Source organism: Penicillium canariense (genome assembly GCF_028826845.1).
Source record: "Penicillium canariense strain IBT 26290 chromosome Unknown utg000006l_segment0_segment0, whole genome shotgun sequence".
In the NCBI taxonomy this organism is placed as follows: Eukaryota; Fungi; Ascomycota; class Eurotiomycetes; order Eurotiales; family Aspergillaceae; genus Penicillium; species Penicillium canariense.
In genome coordinates this window covers 2,534,418-2,553,350 of record NW_026622733.1, presented here as the reverse complement: position 1 = coordinate 2,553,350, position 18,933 = coordinate 2,534,418, and the positions used below count along the sequence as shown (strand labels likewise).

The window sequence follows — 18,933 nt, the reverse complement described above, 5'->3', positions numbered from 1 at the left end:
TCTTTAAACCGCATTGTTAATTATGACCGAGCCCCGACTGCGCAGAGCAGTCCATTCCATTTCTACAAGACGGTTGTTTAGTTATGCTATTTATACTACGCTCAACCCTCACTCGACACTGAAAATTGCGCTAGATCTATCCATTTCTACATATCTGCCTTCTCCGTCTCCGATATGATACGGTCAAATGAGAAAGCCGAAAGAGTGCATTTCACAGGTTATATTTTCACATCATATGTATTAATGTCGATAGATCTTTACTCTAGTACACACCGCGGGTTATAGTTTCCCTGAATATTCTCAAAAGTCCTGATCCGTTACCATACCCGAGGCGCTCGGATCATCTTCCGAAGCGTCGTCGTAGTCGTCCATATCAGGCGGTTTCTCAGCTTTGACATTCTCATAGGACATAGACGCATAGTTAGCCTGTTGAGCCTCGGGTTTCAGCTCCCATGTCATGGAAAAGTCGCCCGACTTGACCAGATGGGCAACCATCTCCAGGGTTTGCTTGAGATAGGCCTCAGGTTGTTGCAGCTTGGCCTTGAGAGTTTTAAACGGCCAGTACCGGTATTCGCGGAAGCACTCGAAAATGCGGTCCAAAAGCTCGTTTTGCGGCATACGAATGGACTTGTTTTCTTGAGGCTTGGCTTTGAGGGGCCTTGTTTGTTGCTGAGTGGGCATTAGAAAATGAGAGTTCAACCAAGCAGTGAGCTGCGAAACGTACCACGAAGGTGCCCTTGTCCTGAGGCAGAGCAGTCCGTGCGTTGAGGATTTCGCTCTTGATCTTTTGGATGAATTCCGTCTTTTTCTTCGGCTGTAGAGCCTCCAGAGCTCTTTTCTCCGAGATCCGTCGGAATTCCTCGTTCTCGACCGGCAAGCAGTTGAATTCCTCACTCACTTGTCCGACCAGGGCCGTTTGCTCTGAGAACATGTCAACAAAGGTGTCACAACCACACAACCATCGCACAACGTACTTGGCACTGTCTTTCGCACATAAGGCTCCCATTTCTTGCCTTGCTCCCTCCTCCGCGCGTCGCGCTTCATAGCTTCGTACAAGGCCGAGCGCGTCTCTCCAAACACCGCCATGCGGTTTTCAGCTCCGGGTATATCTTTTTCTGTGAATACGAATGTGTTTTTGGTCATGTGTGAGGCGTTTGTGGAGGTAGTGGATTGTTTTTGCAGCGTGTAGTCCTTGGGAATGTCCTCGTTGCCTTCGCGCGTGTGGAGGCGCAAGCTAACCTGTACATGTCAAAAGAGTGTGAGACCCCATAAGCCGTGGACAAGGCAACTTGGGTATAGCTTACACGCTTGAGATCCCCTGGTTCGCCTTCTATCCTGATTGTTCCTATCTCAATCTCCTCATCGTCACCCACATTCTCATCCACTGTCGCCCAATGCTCCCACAGCTGTCGGGGGAGCCGTGAGAGCCATACATTTTGCGACGCGGCGGAAAAATCCAGATCTCCCGCATCTTCATAGATATCATCATCTTCTAGGTCGGCAAGGATTGCGTCCTTGCTATCCGGGTCGGGTTTGATGTACATGGCATCCGGGTCTGGCTTGACCTGGGCCATGATGGCAGACGGAGGGGGTGAGCACGAGGGTAATTGGGACGCAAAAAGAAATGAGTAGAGTAATGCGACAGTACAGAAATAGGGACTGGGGCTGCGAGGACAGGGTACGTGGATGAAAAGTGAAAGGCGAAGTTGATGTTGCGCCACAAAGCGGGCAGAGCTGCCCATTTGGAGCAACTGGCCAGCTGGGCTGGGCAGGCGGTGAGAGAGGGAGCCTCTTGTTATGGATACCGATGACTTCACCGGGCCTTGTCTTTCTTTCATTATTCCCATAATCATTAGTTATGAGAGATGACCAGATATTGTCTTATAGTATTATAATTACCCATCATGGGCCCACTATCTAGATATTGCCTTGGAAGTCATGCATTAAGTCAACAGTTGTATCGAGTAAGTGCAGTATAGCAACCTCGCAATGCTAATTTTATATTTGTGCAACAAGATCGAAACGAATCTAAACCGAGGAAAATTAATTTTGCACATGCTTTATTTTTTTTATTTTTTATCTATTTAAGAAAAGACTGCAGATGCTTCCCCAAAACAGAATCTTCAAACAGCTCTAGCACTGCACTTGCTGTAGTCGTCCATCCTTGAAGCCGAATGGCTCTCTCTCCGCCTTGCTTATCGATAAGCCCGACCATCTCTTCTTCTCCAACTCCTCACCATCACCACCGCGTCTGAGGTGTATTGGACGACGGATTCCTGTTCTCCTTGAAATTTACAGCTTCATTCCCAAAAATGGCTTCTCAAAAGGTCACCGCTGCCCTGTCATCCATCGAATCCTTAAACCACCAGCCCACCAAGCTTCAGCAATACAACGACCTCCTCAAGGACATTGTGTCAAGCTCCTCCGGCGACGAGCTTGCCCAAGACCTTGTGTACTACCTAGACTCGATCCTAAACGAAGGCGTCAGCATTGTCGCAGCTCGCCCTCTCCTCGATTCCTTCATCTCCGTCCTCCAAAACTTCGACCCCCAAGTCAAGATCAAAGCCGGTCAACACGCTGTTACCCTCCTCCAGTCGCGTGCTACATCGGTAGAGGAACAAGACTCACAGATTCGCGAGATCCTTGCAGAGGCATATGAGTCACAGGAGGAGTATACTGCCGCAGCGCGGGCGCTGTCGGGCATCAACATTGACAGCTCTCAGCGGCTGGTTTCCGATGCAGCAAAGGCGCGGCTTTGGATTCGGATCGTACGATACTATCTAGAGGATGACGATACCGCAAATGCCGAAGGGTTTTTGAATCGCATCAAGAACTTGCCAAGCAAACTCGAGGACCACGATTCCAAGTTGTATTTCCAGCTGTCTCAGGCCCGGATTCTCGATGCCCGCCGGCGATTCCTGGACGCCGCACAGGAGTACTTCAACGTAAGCTTAGCCCCCGGCGTGGATGAGGGTGACCGGCTTGCGGCGCTATCAGCGGCCATCCGGTGCGCGGTCTTGGCACCCGCAGGCCCGCAGCGCTCTCGCTCTCTCTCACGTCTGTACAAGGATGATCGTGCGTCTTTGGTAGACGAGTTCTCCATTTTGGAGAAGATGTTCCTCGACCGACTCCTCAACGCGGATGAAGTTGCTGCATTCTCTCAGAAGCTTGCACCGCACCAGCTCGCTGTTACCGCGGACGGCACTACTGTTCTTGACAAAGCCGTCATTGAACACAACCTTGTGGCTGCCAGCAAACTTTACGAGAACATTAATGTCGATGCTCTTGGCGTTATTCTGGGCCTCCAATCTTCCGGCGAATTTTCTGCTGGAGAGAAGGCAGAGGCATATGCCGCGAGAATGGTGGAGCAGGGCCGTCTCCGTGGCCGGATTGACCAGATCGATGGGATCATCTCCTTTGACTCGGACTTTGCTGCTGCTTCTGGCACAAACGGTGCCAGTCTGCGGCAATGGGACCAGGGTGTGCAGGAGCTTGCTGAGGATGTTGAAAGGGTGGCCGCCAGCATTACCGACCAGTTTCCAGTCAGTTGCATCTATCTCGAAAACAATTTTGTCTTTGCTGACATTCTGTCTAGGATTTCTCTACAAGCCAGATGGCGCATTGATAGAACAGATACTTTTGACGAAACTCTACGAATTAATGCCGCTTTAAACACCTGTGATACTTTGTAGCCGCCGTTGCAAATCAGTGGAAATCAAATACTAAGCCAACGCCCTCGGACCGTTCCATAGAAAGTAGACTGATTGAGTTCACAAATAATATACACATTCATTTTACGCTGACTTTTTGGTTCTACATTGCTTGCCGCCTGCTGTTCTGGCATTTCAATAGCCATGTTTGTCAAAATTTCCTGCTTAGTTAAATAGTCTTCTTCTCCTTTATCGCGACTAGGTCGATCGTGCCTCAGCTATCATTTTCCAATACCCGTCATTCCCGTCGGTCCCACACATTTATCAGTATATACTCTTCTTCTTTATGTTCTTCCTCTTGGCGAATATTACACTACAACCTACATTCAAACAGACTCTAAAATGCCGAACAGGCCTCACCCGTTTGCCTTAAGCAAGCCGTCAACCCTCACAGCTCTATTGCTGATGCTGATGTATCATACGCAATTAATGGACTAGGAAACATCCGTCCATATCGTTACCGTCCTTTGCAGCAATACCCATGGCCTCCGCATCGGTCCTAACTGAACTTCCTTGCGGGGACGTTCATGAACCTCTCATTCAGCTCACCGTATGGTGTGCCGGCCGTCTCAGGCCGGAAGAACCACAGGGAAACAAGACAAATCACGCAGACTCCGCCAAAGATGAATGAGACATTGGTGCCCAGGTTGGCCATATCCGGGTTGAAAAGGTAGGGCAAAACAAAGGACCACCTGGTATAAAGAGTGTTCTGCAGCACCAGGCCGATGGCAATAGTCCTGAACCTCAGCCTGGAGGTCGATACCTCAGCCAAGAGAGTGTATCTAGAGGCGCCAATTGTCATGTTATACCACCAGCAGTAGATCACAATCAAAGCTACCGTGCATTTGATAGCACCCATAGCATTGGGTTGCCAGTCTTGGCACCGAGGACGGCTAGTCAGGCTGGGTGGCCACCGAAGGCATTGGGGCCGCCGATGTTTGATTTTGGAGGGATAATTTTATCAAATGATTGTGTGGTATTTACATTGGTGGATTGAGTGCTTTAGCTTCTGAATTTGTGATCCAGCCAGGGTGTTATTTGTTTGACTTGAAAGGATAACGGAGTCCGTAATAGAGAATCGGAGTTAGTGAAATCAGACCACAGGGTGACAAGTCATTATATAAATGTAGACAAATGAATGTTGAAACAGGACAAGAAAGTATGGATAGTTGGGGTGACTTTGCAAAGATGCGTTGTTGGTGGTGAGATCGCCGATTTAGGTGAACAGAGCGACAAGATGCTCTGCTGAGGGTATCGAGGGTACCATAGCCTTTGTTATAGCAAGTGACAGACACGTCGCTTGCTTGAATGATCCCCTTTCAAGTGTCTCGCTTTTGGTGGGCTGTTGCCTGGACAGCGTCCCTTCTAGCTGAAGATTGAGGTTTGCACGCAGCTTTCTGAAAACTGAGTTAACTTCACCTGTCTGGAAGCTGCGACCTGATTTGCTCAAAAAAATACTCCATATACCCGATTTCCAGGAGAAATGAAAGAAGGGTCATCACATCATATCGGCATGACGTCCGGAATAGCGCAACGCTCAGTGATGCTGGCTATGCGGCGTCGAAGGAGCAGTGGAGTCGTTATCCGGGGTAATCGCAATATCAGTCTGCACCTTGATATTGAGGGGATGCAGATCATCGCCCAAGAAGCGACCCGTGTTCAAGCCATTACGCTCAATCTGTGTACTGTACATGCCCGCCTCCATCTTCATGTACTCCAGATCCGGTGAGCGTGGGCTGGACTTGGACAGGAAGTTGGAATTGCTGATATCAGTGTTGATGTAGTAGGGGCGATCGCTGCGGTTCGAGCGGTTCCTCAGCTTGAGGGCCGGGAACAGGCCGCGGATGATCGGAAGGCAGGAGCAAATCAGGCCGACGGAGGGCTCGATGTGTGTCCACAGGGTGGCTTGGTAGACGGTGTATGTAGGGTCGGAGGGGCTGATCCAGAAGAGCACGACGATGCGGTAGATGCTGGCGAAGCAGACGAAGGCGCCGAGGGCGAAGACGGCGTTCAGTGCGAGCTTATCCTGCCAGGCACGATGTAGGCCCCAGATCATGGGAACGGGCAGGATGAGGATAACGAAGTCCATGAGCACGTTGAAGGCTTGGTTGACGATGATGAAGAGGTTCGCGTCGAAGCAGTGGCCCTCGATGCTGTGGTCCCAGTATGCGCGGAGTGGGCGGCATTGGCCTGCGCAGGCGAGGAAGATGCCTGTGCCCCAGGCGCCGATGAGGCAGTTCAGGCCGAAGGTGAAGTGTTGGAAGCGGGGGTTCGTAAATACGCGGCGGTAGAAGCAGATGATGGAGATCTTGATGGCGGGACAGAGCAGGAAATAGGTAAATTGATTGGCGAGGAAGATCTACAACGAGTTGGATGGGTTCGTCACGGCAATGGAGTAGTTTGATCTTACCTTCCAGTAGTTCATGAGGGTCTTGGTGTCAAGATCGCGGACGTGAGCACCGTTGCCCCCAATAGAGCACCCTGTGCATCGCAGTCAGTATGGATGGAGGGGGTTGCCAATTGCACGAACCAACTCACATAACACCAATTCAATTAACATGGCAATCATCAGCACCATCGACAGGGCGCTTAGATGGTCATCCACGCCAAAACCAACTCTCCTCTGCAGGCGGGCCACCCACCTAAGCACTACCGAGATCAGACACAGCGCGACCAAGACCGAAACGATCTCGATCATCTCCCAACCTCGTGCACTAGGAGCCATGGTGTCGGGCAGGTCCAAAGGCTCTTCAATGCCGCACAGATCAATTGCCACACAAAGTCCACTAGAGGAGGGTGCAAGTCACACAAGAAAGAACGAAACTCCTGGGGAAGCGAGTCCCATGCGTCCTCCGCCACAGATATGTATAGGCCCAGCCTAACCAGCTCACGACGCACGATACCATGAGCTGACCTACATTGGGCCTCCAGCCGAACATCCCGGTACATCCTGGGCCAATCTCAAAACCGCACACTCCTCCACTCCGTCGATCATTCACCGAGCAGGACACTCCAAATCAGCAAGCCACCTTCCGAGCACGGGATTTGCAACATCTCGCGGAGGGATATGCGAGGAAGTGGAGGCCGCTATCATTCCCATTCCGTGGTCGGCCGATTACGCTAGACGAATGCGATGCGAGCACGGTCACTCTGGCAAGTATGGGCGGGGCAGCATGACATCGCTGGCTGGCCTCCCCCCGAGCCCGTGTGGCAGGGCTGTGGTTCCTGGTTCGGCGCTGTTAGTGCTGCACATCCTGGCCGAGAAGGGAAGGCTGGTGCACCAGTGATTTGTAACAAGACATGCTTTCTGCCGGCGAGACCCAGTTGTTGGGGCTGGTGGGACTCGGATTCCCTGGCTCGAGTTAGCAATGCCCCATAGTGGGGGCTTCTGCAGGCCCGATCGGGAAGGATGAGGGTGCGATCACCATCTGATATGTCAAGTGGTCGGTCCGGAGGGTGAATGGGTGTGTACGTCTAACCATGGCGAGTCATGGAAAATCGTGAGGGAACCACCTTAGGCAAGTCACATAAGTATGAAAGGCGTTGAACATGGCATGAGGGGTTCTATAGATCTTGAGTTGGCTGCATGCAACGTTCAAACAGCGAGCCAAGCCATCAATTCGGTCCCTTTCTCGAATGCACGTCCATATGCTCGGTGCAACTGCTCCGTTATTGGTTTGTTCATAAACGCAAAATGTGTTGTCAACTCACAAGGTGACAGGTCTGCCATGCAGATCCCAGCCACTAGTTGCTAATCCACCCGTGGAAACGAGCTGGGCTCTGCCCACACACCCGTGATTCTCAGCACTATCGAATGCCGAGCGCCGTTTTGGCGCTTTTTCCCTGGCCTGGCAGGAGTGACAGGAAGTGAATGGGAGTTCTCCGCCGCACGGAAGCTTCTGCCGGGTCCGAAATAGAACACTACTAGCGGGCTAAATCGCGGATCACGGTGCACTATCCGGAGTACGGAGTAGCTGAGAACTTAAATTTGCGATTTATAAATGAACTATATGGGTATCGAACCGCACTGACGGCAATGCGAAGTAACGCCTGTACGCAACGACAGCCACCATTCAGGTACACGGTACGGTGGAACCTACTCGGCGCTTCAGATAAATAGGAGATCTTGGAGTCCAGTGGGGCGAAGTATTGGCAGACTGCCCGAAACTCTTCACAGTCCCGGAGACTCAGTGGGGGGTTGACTCGGTATCTCGGATTGGCAGTCACTTGGCGAGGTCCGTATCCTACCAAGATAGGCAAGTTGTGTTCCAAGGGTATAGGGGAATGGGGACCTTGGGATGTATCCAGCGAGAACAGAATAGTGTGTGGGCGATTCCAGCGCAGGAGATGAGTGGGTATGAGAGTGTTTAGCGATTCTGGGAAGGGATCGTCGCGGTATACAAACCATTCCGGCTGGCTGGCTGGTCCCTAGAGGAGCGAGTAAATACTCCGGACATGCACAGTTCCAATCCTCTCGTATTGGAGAAGTAAGCTGGACAGTGGGGCAGGCAGTTCGACATACTCCAAAGCAACGATAATGGAATCTCCCCAACAATCAGCGCGCCCAGCACTTCCCACCACTTCCACTACTTCCTTGCAGAGACACCGTGCACGTCAAGACCACCAGAATGGCAGAGCCCACCGTCACAGTCCCCTTCCTCATCAACGGTAAAGAGGAGTACTCTTCGGCTACCTTCGACGTAATCAGCCCCTATACCAACGCGCCCTGCTGGGCCGCCGCTGCAGCCACCCCGCATGATGCCATCCGCGCCGTCGAGGCCGCCGACGCCGCCTTCCCAGCCTGGTCGCAGACCAAACCCACCGTGAGACGGGACATCCTGTTCAAGGCAGCCGACCTACTGGAGCAACGCCTCGAGCAGAACGCCGAGTATATGCGCACGGAGATGGGCGCGGATGAAGGCGCATCTGCGGGGTTCGTGGTCCCGCTGGCGATTCGCATGCTGCGCGAGGTGGCCGGCCGGATTACCTCCATCTGCGGGAGTGTGCCGGTTGTCGAGGCAGAGGGGCAAAGTGCAATTGTGTTTAAGGAGGCGATGGGTGTGATTTTGGGGATTGTGCCGTGGTAGGTAGTAAACCTAGTTTATAATACTACCGCGCTCTACACAATGAAGAATTGGGAAGGAGGGAATGGTCCGATTAACGTTTACTTATCCAGGAACGCTCCCTACGTCTTCGGCATCCGCTCCGCTGCCTGCGCCCTGGCAGCGGGCAACACTACTGTCTTGAAATCGTCCGAGCTCACGCCGCGCTGCTACTGGGCTATTGGTCGCGCTTTCGAGGACGCCGGTTTGCCCGCAGGCTGTATGAACGTCGTGCACTGCCGGCCGCAGGACGCACCCGAGGTCGTAAACGCGATGATCGAGCACCCCGCCGTGCGCAAGATCAACTTCACCGGCAGCACGGCTGTGGGCCGCAAGATTGCGCGCGCATGCGGCCAGAATCTGAAGCCTTGTCTGATGGAGCTCGGCGGCAAGAACAGCTCTATCGTATGCGCGGATGCAAACCTGGAGACTGCCGTGCAGGGTGTTTTGGCTGGTGCCTTTTTGAATGTGAGTAACACATTAGACAGTACGTATCGGTCTGGAGACGCGCTAACGCCTATCGCTTGTTTAGTCCGGCCAAATCTGCATGGCAACAGATCGTATCCTCGTCCACTCCTCCATCGTACCCACCTTCACCGCCGCCCTTAAGACCGCCCTCGCCGCCGGCGCCTCCGCCTCCGCCCTGCCCCCTACCCTCGTCAACACCGCCTCGAAGACCCGCGTCGAGGCGCTCGTCTCTAGCGCGGTCGCCGCTGGCGCACACTTCATCTCCGGCTCTGCGGACTCGCAACTCCCCGCGAACTCGGGCGTGCGCATGGCGCCCGCCATCTTGGGCGGCGTGAGAGAGGACATGCCCGTCTGGCAAGAGGAGGCGTTTGCATCCGTGGCGGCATGCATGGTCTTCGAGAGCGAGGACGAGGCGGTGCGGCTGGCAAATAGCAGTGGGTATGGGCTGTCGGCGAGTGTGTTTACGGAGGATTTGCGGCGGGGGCTGGCGATGGCGAAGCGGATTCAGTCTGGGTGAGTTGCGTCTCTTCTGTTCTGTGGAGGCCTTTTAGCTTTGGTGCTGGTGTGCTGACTCTGCTCTTTGTTTTTGTGCGTTTTTTCAGCGCTGTTCATATTAACAGTATGACTATCCATGATGAGCCCGTGCTGCCGCATGGTGGTGTGAAGAATAGCGGCTGGGGCCGGTTCAATGCGGATGAGGGCCTAAATGAATTCCTGTCAACGAAGAGTGTAACTTGGATGGATTAGGGTACCCCGATCGACGGTGCTGGCGGCAGATATATAGCGCGGTTGTTTTGTTTTGGACTGATGGTCGGCACGACGTTTATGGCAAGCATTTGAACATATCATGCATGTTTTGTGTACAGGCTCGATGCCTGCCCATTGGAGTCTATTTTCTCGCGTACCGTCTGTTTCTCCTATGTTGTTCCCACGAGGCTGATCGTCCTCCGCATCGCCAACCTCCTTCCAAATGGCCGGGCACGTCATGCTCCAGTATCGTCGAGAACAAGTCGCAGGACGGCCCCAGTGCCATCAACCGCGCCAATTTGTGTGAAGATCGCCCGATAACCCACAAACAATCCACAGCTCCGGCCCTTTCTCGGGCGATAAGTCCTCGCTGCCCTCGGTGTGCATTACCCCGGGCCCCACCCAACAGCCAGGCCGGGCCAGACGAACCGGAGTGGCATTGTGGCATCGCGGGCGGCACTGGACACCGGGGCTGGTTTTGTATGTCGCTTTTCGCTGATGGACGGGTCAGTAGATGAATGCCGTCGGCAACTGACCGACAACTGATCGCCGGACCGTCGGATCGATGAGGTCATCGTGACCCACCTGGGCAATTCCACCCCCCGGATTATGTCATCAGAATGGACGCATGCCACCAATCAGTGGCGAATATTTTCGCCGTCGGCGACTGCTTTTGCCTGTTGGGATGTGCATGCGAAGATGAAGATGGGGGAGGGGGTTTATTCCAGTGAGATGCAATTCTGTACATCTATCGGTCTAGAGAATCTAGATCTATACACTAATAAAGCCATCGACTGGCGGTATCTTCATATGCACCCCCGGATGATGTCTTGGGTGCGCGTGCACGGGTGTTACACTCGGCCACGGTCTCGGCCCATTAGTCCTCCTGCTTGACTTCCGAGGCTCGCGGCGGACGGGACAGTCCGAAAATCTCGCGCTCAGAGAAGTCGATGGGAGAGGGAGATATCGGAATATATTTCTATGGTTCCGCTGACCGACTACCATACTCCCGTACTGCCACGATAGTTCTTCCCATCGCCGGGTGGGTGTCACTAACACTTTCCCCGTGGTCAATGCGAATGAAAGCATGACGCAGGCGCATGTGACGATGTGCGCCTCAGGATCGCTGTCGCACGACCAGCATGTGATTGCGCATGCCAGTGCAAAAATCAGCTTCCCCCGTAATCTTCTGATTTTGTGGCTTCCCCAGGTTTCAATGATCCGCTATTTCCACTCTTCCCGAACAAACCAGCAGCGGGCAATTAACAACCGGTCGGCGCTTCCCACCAACTCCACCCCGTCCCCCCGCGTATTATACCTCGGCCGATAGACGTCGGCATCTGAGCTCTGCCCCGGATCCCTCCCTCTGCCTTCCAGTCCCCGTTTTTCATAAGATCGCAAGCCCCCCTTCATTATTTTCCTCCGCTCCACTCCTCTTTCTCTCCTCCCCCCCTTGATTCTCTCCTAACCCTTTCCTCCCCCTCATTTCACATCAGCCCACACAATATGGCAGCTCCGCAAGTCATTGTGGTCGGTGGTGGATGTAAGTCGCCTCCTACCTGCCCCCCGCATCCTCCCTCAGGTTCTCAGCTGACTGATGTGGTTGACAGTGTCCGGCCTTAGTGCTGCCCACACCGTCTACTTGAACGGTGGCAATGTCCTCGTTCTGGACAAGCAGGGTATGTTCTACCGCTTTAATCTTGTTCAAAAGGAAATCATCCGTGCTGACCGAGTGACCAAATTCGTTAGCTTTCTTCGGTGGCAACTCCACAAAGGCAACCTCCGGCATCAACGGCGCGCTTACCCGCACCCAAATCGATCTTGGCATTAAAGATAGCGTCAAGGCGTTCTACGAGGACACCCTCAAGTCCGCCCGTGACAAGGCCCGCCCCGACCTGATCAAAGTCCTGACCTACAAGTCCGCCGCGGCCGTCGAGTGGTTGCAGGATGTCTTCAACCTCGACCTTACTCTAGTCTCTCGTCTGGGCGGCCACTCCTTCCCCCGCACTCACCGTGGCCACGATGCCAAGTTCCCTGGCATGGCCATCACCTACGCTCTCATGCAGCGCCTGGAGGAGCTTGCTGAATCCGAGCCTAGCCGCGTCCAGATCGTGAAGAAGGCCCATGTCACCGCCGTCAACAAGTCTGACAACCATGTTACCGGTGTCACCTACACTCTCAACGGCGAGACCAAGACCGCCGACGGCGTCGTCATCCTGGCCACTGGTGGTTACGCCGCTGACTTCAGCGACTCCTCCCTGCTCAAGCTGCACCGCCCCGACACCTTCGGCCTGTCCTCCACCAACGGCACCCACGCCACGGGTGACGGCCAGAAGATGCTGATGAAGATCGGCGCCAACGGCATCGACATGGACAAGGTCCAGGTCCACCCTACCGGTCTCGTCGACCCCAAGGACCCCGGCGCGAAGTTCAAGTTCCTCGCTGCGGAGGCCCTCCGCGGCGAGGGCGGTCTCCTGCTCAACTCGGACGGCCAGCGGTTCTCCGATGAGCTTGGACACCGTGACTACGTCTCGGGCCAAATGTGGAAGGAGAAGGAGAAGGGCAAGTGGCCCATCCGCCTGGTGCTGAACAGCAAGGCCTCCAAGGTCTTGGACTTCCACACCCGCCACTACTCCGGCCGTGGCTTGATGAAGAAAATGACCGGCAAGGAGCTCGCCGCTGAGATCGGCTGCGGCGACGCCGCGCTGAAGAAGACTTTCGACGAATACAACCTCATCGCCGACGGCAAGAAGAAGGACCCCTGGAACAAGAAGTTCTTCCACAACCTGCCTTTCTCCGTCGATGATGAGTTCCACGTCGCCGTCATGGAGCCCGTCCTCCACTTCACCATGGGCGGCATCGAGATCGACGAGCACGCCCAAGTCCTCAACGGCGAGAAACAGCCCTTCGAAGGCCTCTACGCCTGCGGCGAGCTGGCGGGCGGTGTCCACGGCGCCAACCGTCTTGGTGGCTCGTCCCTGCTGGGCTGCGTTGTCTACGGCCGTGTCGCCGGTGACTCCGCCTCGCAGCACCTCTTCCGGAAGCTCATCACCACCGGCTCGTCCGCCGCCCAGCAGCGTCTCGGCCAGATCTCCCTGCACATCGATCCGTCCACCCCCGGCAAGATCTCCGTCGAGTGGGGCGGTGCCGCTCCTGGTGGCAGCCTGCCCGCCGTCGCTGCTGCTCCCGCTGCCGCCGCGAGCCCCGCTGCAGCGGCCCCAGCTGCCGAGGAATCCTCTGCCAAGTCTGACCCGGCCAACTTCAAGATCCCTGAGAAGGAGTACAGCATGGAGGAGGTTGCCAAGCACAACAAGAAGGACGACCTGTGGATCGTTGTCAAGGGCATTGTCTTGGACGTGACCAACTGGCTCGACGAGCACCCCGGCGGTGCCAACGCCTTGTTCAACTTCATGGGCCGTGATGCTACTGAGGGTACGTTTGCACTCCACTACGACCAATTTAACCCCAATCCGTGTGTTGCACGTAACTAACACCTCCTAGAATTTGCCATGCTCCACGACGACGAGGTCATCCCCAAGTACGCCGCCCAGACTGTCATCGGCCGCGTCAAGGGCCAGACCCCCAGCCTGGAGCTGTAAGCGTCACCCACTACGCCCATCACTTAACGTCCAACTACATACCCCATCCCTGTCCTGTCCTGTCTTTCTGCTTGCGTCCTCGCTTGTTCATGCCGACTTTATGATAAACGCCGCCCTTGGAAAGGGGGGCTTGGTCTTCGTGTAACATATCATACCACCTTACGTTCTTGAAATACACTGTCTAGATTGATGTGTACGGTTTTGCTTCTGTGGGAGAGACAGTAGAAGTAATTAGTAGTGGAAATATGTGTTGTCGAAATATGTGGAGGAATAGTCAGCATCCGGGCCTTGTCCAACCTGGGCGGAGCCGTCGTCAGTGTGGGGGTGAGGGCAGGCGCCGCTGATTGAATAATTAGTATAGTTTCCATGCAACTTGTGTGAAGTAAACTTACTCGCTCTCGTGCTGGTGCACATAGACAGGCGTGTCATGGGGAGGCGGGGCCAGGGGTGCAGAGTAGACAGGCTCTAGTGGCACGGGCTCTTGGGGAGCCGGGGCCACGGGAGCAGGCGCCTGTGGGGCGGGCTGCTGTGCAAACTCACCACTGACAACGGGCTGATTCATCAAGTGCCCACTTTGCCTATCTCTTGTGCACTGGCGTTGTGAACGCCGAGTCTCGATCGGACTGACCGTGGGATCCTGCAACAGCGCTCCTCTCGTTTTACCATTTGAACTGGCTAGCAACCTGGGTCTTGATCGAAATATCCAGCTCTAGCCTGTATGGAGAGAGCGCCAGTGCTGTTGATGCGACGTCTGCGCAGTTCCCATGGACCGCGTAGTTCGGCGCTGTTTGTATTGCCATGGTGCACTAGTCGAGTTGTCAAGGTCCATTGGGGAGGTGTCGAAGCGAGTGCCGGGATTTGTTTCCGGCGCTTCATGCTCAAGGTCGATCTGAGCGGCCTGGCCTTGATCAGTGACCATACTGCGGGCGCACACGGACACGATAATCCATCCTGATTCTTTTCTGTAGGAAAATTATCGGTCCAAATCTTCGCTTAAAGTAGTAATCTCGATATTCCCGCCATTTCCCCCTCTGTCAGAGCAATAGAATGACGGTATAAACTAAGAATGTTGCCTAGAGTGCATTTCTGGTCTAGAAGTTATCTTGCGTAGCATTTGGCCCTCCTTTGTCTTGACACCCTATTATGTCATTAGGCAGGCCTAGGAAGTCATCAAACGACTACAAAAGAACAACGAGCAAGATTCCAGATTCGCAGCGCTGGTAGCTAGACTGTAGAACCGCCATTCCATCTTAAAGATGTCATTCATAAGTACAGAGAAACGAATCTCTCTTATGAATTCATGGTTAGCTTTTATTGATCAGGCGTCAAGGGACTTGAGAAATCTGGCCAAAGCGCAGTGCCCCATGATATCCGCAAGCTCAACTGCACGAACAAGCTGCTGCCTGAACATCCCCTTAATTGATGCCCCTCGGTCCAGCAAAAGCTGTACGGTATCCAGACGCCCATTCTCCGCGGCGCCCTCCAAAGCTGTTCGCCCATGTACCATCGAGCCCTGTGCATTGACATCGGCGCCTGCGTCAAGTAGCTGACGGACTATTGAAATATAGCCATGAAAGGCTGCGTATTGCAATGCAGTGGCTCCGCCGTCATGACAGGGGGGATGGTTGACGTCAGCTCCAGCGTCCAGAAGTAGCGTCAACAGCTGGGTATTGCCTTTGTTTGCGGCTTGTTGCAGTGGAGTGGTTCCACCAATGCCCTTTTCTAGGCAGTTGATATCGGCTCCTCTGGTCAGAAGCAGCTTCGTGAGCTCAATATTGCCCGAGCGGACCGCCAATTGGAGTGGAATATATTCTTCCGGATGCCTTCAATAAGAAGTCAGAGACTGAGTTCTACAACCTTAGGAACAGATTGGAACGGTATCATACCTCATGATAAGTGTATTAGAGAGGTTCGAAAAGGGTGGAAAAATCCCCTGGTTGACATCTACATTATCCATCTCCAGTAGATGCGACACGATATCATCATGTCCACAGGATAGGCCTGCTGTCAACGCCCGCCCTCTCTCTTCTCTTGTCCATGTTCCCCAGTCAAGTAAGAATTGCAGAGTATTCAGTGTTCCACAACGCGCTGCAATTTCAAGCACGGATCCCACTTCCTCTTTCACGTAGCGGTCTGTTGAATGCCACCAACCTTCCTTATGGCTGATTGCCTCAGGCCGGAAAAAGTAAGAGGGGGCGAGATAAGCCTTTCCCTCGAGCATGATACCCGAGGATTTTAGCAGACAAACAAAAGATGGTTTCGAGGCGAGGATGGCGGTTCCCACTGCAGTCGGGGCAGACAAACCGTCTGGGATGAAGGCGAGAAATTGTTCAAGAATTTCAATATCATCCCTTAAGATAGCCTGCCAGACCATTGCTATAACTTCTGTCTCACCAACTGACGCTCCTTTCGCAATGAGAATCCGTGCTACAGACAGATCCTTTCGTAAAAATGCAGCTTCTAGAGGAGTTTTGCATGCCGGTAAACTGGGTCGCCTTCCTGGATGACCATCTTGGCCAACTCCGCGAGCGAGAAGATACTGCACCAGATCTCGGTCTTCTGAGGAGATGGCCGAAGTCAGAATCATTGGACCACTGGCCTTCAATATCTCGGGCAGAATCCCCAAGTGATTTAGAAACTCGGCTGTCCTAAGATCCGCTAAATAAGGGACGACGAGCTCTGAGGCTACTGCGCCAGCCTTGCGAAGCAAATGAATGATTCTAATGTTGCCTTGTGCAATTGCCATTCCTAAGGGGCGGTCAGGAAAGTCGTTGAACACGTAATTCACCAGAGCCCCCCTTCGAATCAACCAATCGACCGCCTCGAAATCATCGTTTCTGATATGACGAGGGAGTTGGGAGCTGTAGTATTCCTGTAGAGCATGTGGGACTGGCTGAGCTCCCCATTTCAACAATATTTGGTGTAGCTCAAAGTCCTTTCGATCCAATGCCCGCTCAACGAGTGTCTTTTGCCGTCCCTCATTTGCCGTCCTGAATCCGTTCGCAGCGTCGATATCAGCCCCGAACTGAAGCAAGAGTTGGGTTGCTTTTCTTTGGCCGTGAGCTACGGCAAGAACGAGACAAGGAATCTGTGCTGGGCTGAGAGATACCTTGCTGTCGACATGAGCGGATGATTTCAGGAGCAGAAGCATCATTTCGAGATTACCGTTTCTCGATGCAAGACCCAAGGCCGTTGATTGGAACTTCTCCTCTTGAAATATGACCATCTGTGCTGCGTTCACATTTGTCCCTTTCGAAAGCAACATCTGTGCTATCGTCAAGTTGCCACAAATTGTAGCTTGACCGAGTGCGGTGAATTCGGGGTCGCTTGAATCATTGTTGCTCAGCAACATATCGGGATTCAGGCCGGCCGTGAGAATCAAGTCAACTAAGACCGAGTCTTCTTTCATAATGGAAACTTTCAGCGATGACAGGCCAACCTTTGCCCCTTGAGATATCAAGAACTGTGCAAGGTCTTTTTTGCCCATCCGAATGGCAATATCAATTGCCGGCATCATAAAATGATTGTTAATGTCGGCCTTGAATGACAATAGAAGCTGGCTCATTTCAAGCCCAAGCCTACCGGTCAGAACCACTGCGGCGAACTCTAGTGGTGAAGCCTTTCCAGTTGTGCCTGAACGGATTGTTGTGTTGGGATTTATGCCGGCCTCCAGCATCATTCGCAAGGCTCTCAAATCGTGTAATCTCAAAGCGGACTGGAAAATTCGCTCGAAAATGGCCTCGGCTGTCGGTCCTCCCACAAAAAGCAAGTGTCGAAGGTTGTCAACTGCAGCCAGGCCAGGGGCGTTTAAAAGTACCATTGCCAGTCGATGTTCCTGTTCAACATCCCAGGAGGGGAAAAACTCTGCACCATATTTCCCGAGAGGGAAATTATTTGAGAGCAAAAACATGAATACCCGGAGAGTCTCAGGAAGCTCCATTCTGGTAGTCCTGTAGAGAATTTGGTCACATGTGTGGAGGTTCTGGCCTTCATATTCTTCTGGCATAATAAGGTGAAGACCAGAAACCTCGTCACGATTGCTCTTCGCCTCATTGTCGGGGCCGTGTTCGGTAAGGAATGGGATTACGCTGAGGAGCATGCGGAGATCGACGTCCAGATGTTCAACAGCAGACAGAGAGGAAAACATAGTGCTAAGTGTAACATGAATGTCGTCTTTTGAATCTTTTAACAAGCGTTTAAAATCAAGGTTGCGCCGTTTATCTTACCATCATAAGTTGGGGAAAACATTGCACGAGAGAACCGGAACCACGGAAGGTCTGAAGGCCATCGAGTCTGCAATGTAGATTCTCTGGGTGTGCAGACCAGCACGCCTTCTGGTGTTTTCGGAGAGGGAGCTGCTTCACGTCAGTCACTGACACTCGAAACTGGTTTTGCTTGATATCAAATACCGGAGCAAAACCTTTCGAATGTCGATTGGAAAGCTTGTCGGCCGATCTCGTACTTCACTTTCTTGGGCTCTTGAAGAATACGATCGATATATACAGCGCTTTCCTTTTTCTGTTGCCTTCGCTCTTCAATCTTCTTCTTGATATACTTCCATTTTTCGGGGCCCGCCTTGTATTTCTTAAAGCCCCACTGCTTGAGCTTCGAGGTATACTGTCCCTTTCTGTATATCGTCAACCAGAGGATCTATCGCAAAGCATTGTGGGAATTTCATACCCACGGTAAAACCCATGAGATGCTTCCATAATATGCATCACATCGTTAAGGGTCCTCCCCTCCGTAAGATAAAGTCGCTCGATCTCAGCCTTCTGGGCCTCCCAGTCCATGTTTGTCAAGAAACACAGAATGGACGCTTTTCACACTAGTTGAACCTCGGATTATGAGAATAGAGGACCTTCGGAGTCTGCAAACGACAGTTTTGGCGACTTTATATGGGTATATGAATATATGAGGGAGGCAAGCCCGAACGGGCTCAACAGGTCAGAGCTTGGCCGCTGTCAGACTGGCCAAAATTGTGACCTCCGCCAATCAGCGCCGACGCTGGGGAGGCGAATAGGACGCCAGCAGGCTCGTGGCCACAGCATTAGCGCAGGGGGCAAAACCGTCGGCTTTCTGTTGGATACCGAGATCTAATTTGAAGAGGTCAGAATTATCATTCTAAAGTGGGCGGTAGGCGCAATAGAGTTTTGGAATGGCATCACTGGACCCGTCTTTAATACGCATCTCTTAGAACTGGCGCCTGAATAAATTTGGTAGATATTAATGTACTTCGCAGGTATCTCCCTCCTTTCTGGATGAGTGGGGAGACCCGATCTGCCGAACACAACCAAAGCAGCAGGCTTG

General features: G+C 53.1%; 8 protein-coding genes across 8 annotated transcripts; 3 read left to right on the top strand and 5 right to left on the bottom strand.

Moving 5' to 3' along the window:
• Positions 1 to 300: 300 nt before the first annotated feature.
• Positions 301 to 1,574, bottom strand: N7482_008892 (transcription factor IIF subunit TFG2; the record flags this gene model as incomplete). The annotated part of the gene is made up of 4 exons (XM_056691016.1): positions 301 to 669; positions 725 to 921; positions 975 to 1,239; positions 1,305 to 1,574. 4 exons carry the CDS (start codon positions 1,572 to 1,574, stop codon positions 301 to 303), a joined length of 1,101 nt encoding a protein of 366 aa, XP_056540781.1.
• Positions 1,575 to 2,312: 738 nt separating this feature from the next.
• On the top strand, positions 2,313 to 3,625 carry N7482_008891 (PCI domain-containing protein; the record flags this gene model as incomplete). The annotated part of the gene is made up of 2 exons (XM_056691015.1): positions 2,313 to 3,542; positions 3,596 to 3,625. 2 exons carry the CDS (start codon positions 2,313 to 2,315, stop codon positions 3,623 to 3,625), a joined length of 1,260 nt encoding a protein of 419 aa, XP_056540780.1.
• Positions 3,626 to 4,136: 511 nt separating this feature from the next.
• On the bottom strand, positions 4,137 to 4,365 carry N7482_008890 (uncharacterized protein; the record flags this gene model as incomplete). Its single annotated transcript, XM_056691014.1, has 2 exons — positions 4,137 to 4,213; positions 4,260 to 4,365. The coding sequence occupies 2 exons, from the start codon at positions 4,363 to 4,365 to the stop codon at positions 4,137 to 4,139; spliced, it is 183 nt and encodes a 60-aa protein (XP_056540779.1).
• Positions 4,366 to 5,247: 882 nt separating this feature from the next.
• N7482_008889 (uncharacterized protein) lies at positions 5,248 to 6,435 on the bottom strand (the record flags this gene model as incomplete). The annotated part of the gene is made up of 3 exons (XM_056691013.1): positions 5,248 to 6,069; positions 6,121 to 6,191; positions 6,249 to 6,435. The coding sequence occupies 3 exons, from the start codon at positions 6,433 to 6,435 to the stop codon at positions 5,248 to 5,250; spliced, it is 1,080 nt and encodes a 359-aa protein (XP_056540778.1).
• A 1,903-nt stretch (positions 6,436 to 8,338) lies between these two features.
• Positions 8,339 to 10,027, top strand: N7482_008888 (aldehyde dehydrogenase; the record flags this gene model as incomplete). Its single annotated transcript, XM_056691012.1, has 4 exons — positions 8,339 to 8,793; positions 8,887 to 9,280; positions 9,345 to 9,793; positions 9,883 to 10,027. The coding sequence occupies 4 exons, from the start codon at positions 8,339 to 8,341 to the stop codon at positions 10,025 to 10,027; spliced, it is 1,443 nt and encodes a 480-aa protein (XP_056540777.1).
• Positions 10,028 to 11,533: 1,506 nt separating this feature from the next.
• osm1 (putative fumarate reductase Osm1) lies at positions 11,534 to 13,626 on the top strand (the record flags this gene model as incomplete). The annotated part of the gene is made up of 4 exons (XM_056691011.1): positions 11,534 to 11,570; positions 11,638 to 11,706; positions 11,777 to 13,459; positions 13,529 to 13,626. 4 exons carry the CDS (start codon positions 11,534 to 11,536, stop codon positions 13,624 to 13,626), a joined length of 1,887 nt encoding a protein of 628 aa, XP_056540776.1.
• Positions 13,627 to 14,335: 709 nt separating this feature from the next.
• Positions 14,336 to 14,545, bottom strand: N7482_008886 (uncharacterized protein; the record flags this gene model as incomplete). The annotated part of the gene is made up of 1 exon (XM_056691010.1): positions 14,336 to 14,545. The coding sequence occupies one exon, from the start codon at positions 14,543 to 14,545 to the stop codon at positions 14,336 to 14,338; it is 210 nt and encodes a 69-aa protein (XP_056540775.1).
• A 399-nt stretch (positions 14,546 to 14,944) lies between these two features.
• N7482_008885 (ankyrin repeat-containing domain protein) lies at positions 14,945 to 18,416 on the bottom strand (the record flags this gene model as incomplete). Its single annotated transcript, XM_056691009.1, has 5 exons — positions 14,945 to 15,449; positions 15,513 to 17,799; positions 17,853 to 17,981; positions 18,036 to 18,253; positions 18,307 to 18,416. 5 exons carry the CDS (start codon positions 18,414 to 18,416, stop codon positions 14,945 to 14,947), a joined length of 3,249 nt encoding a protein of 1,082 aa, XP_056540774.1.
• Between the last annotated feature and the right edge of the window lie 517 nt (positions 18,417 to 18,933).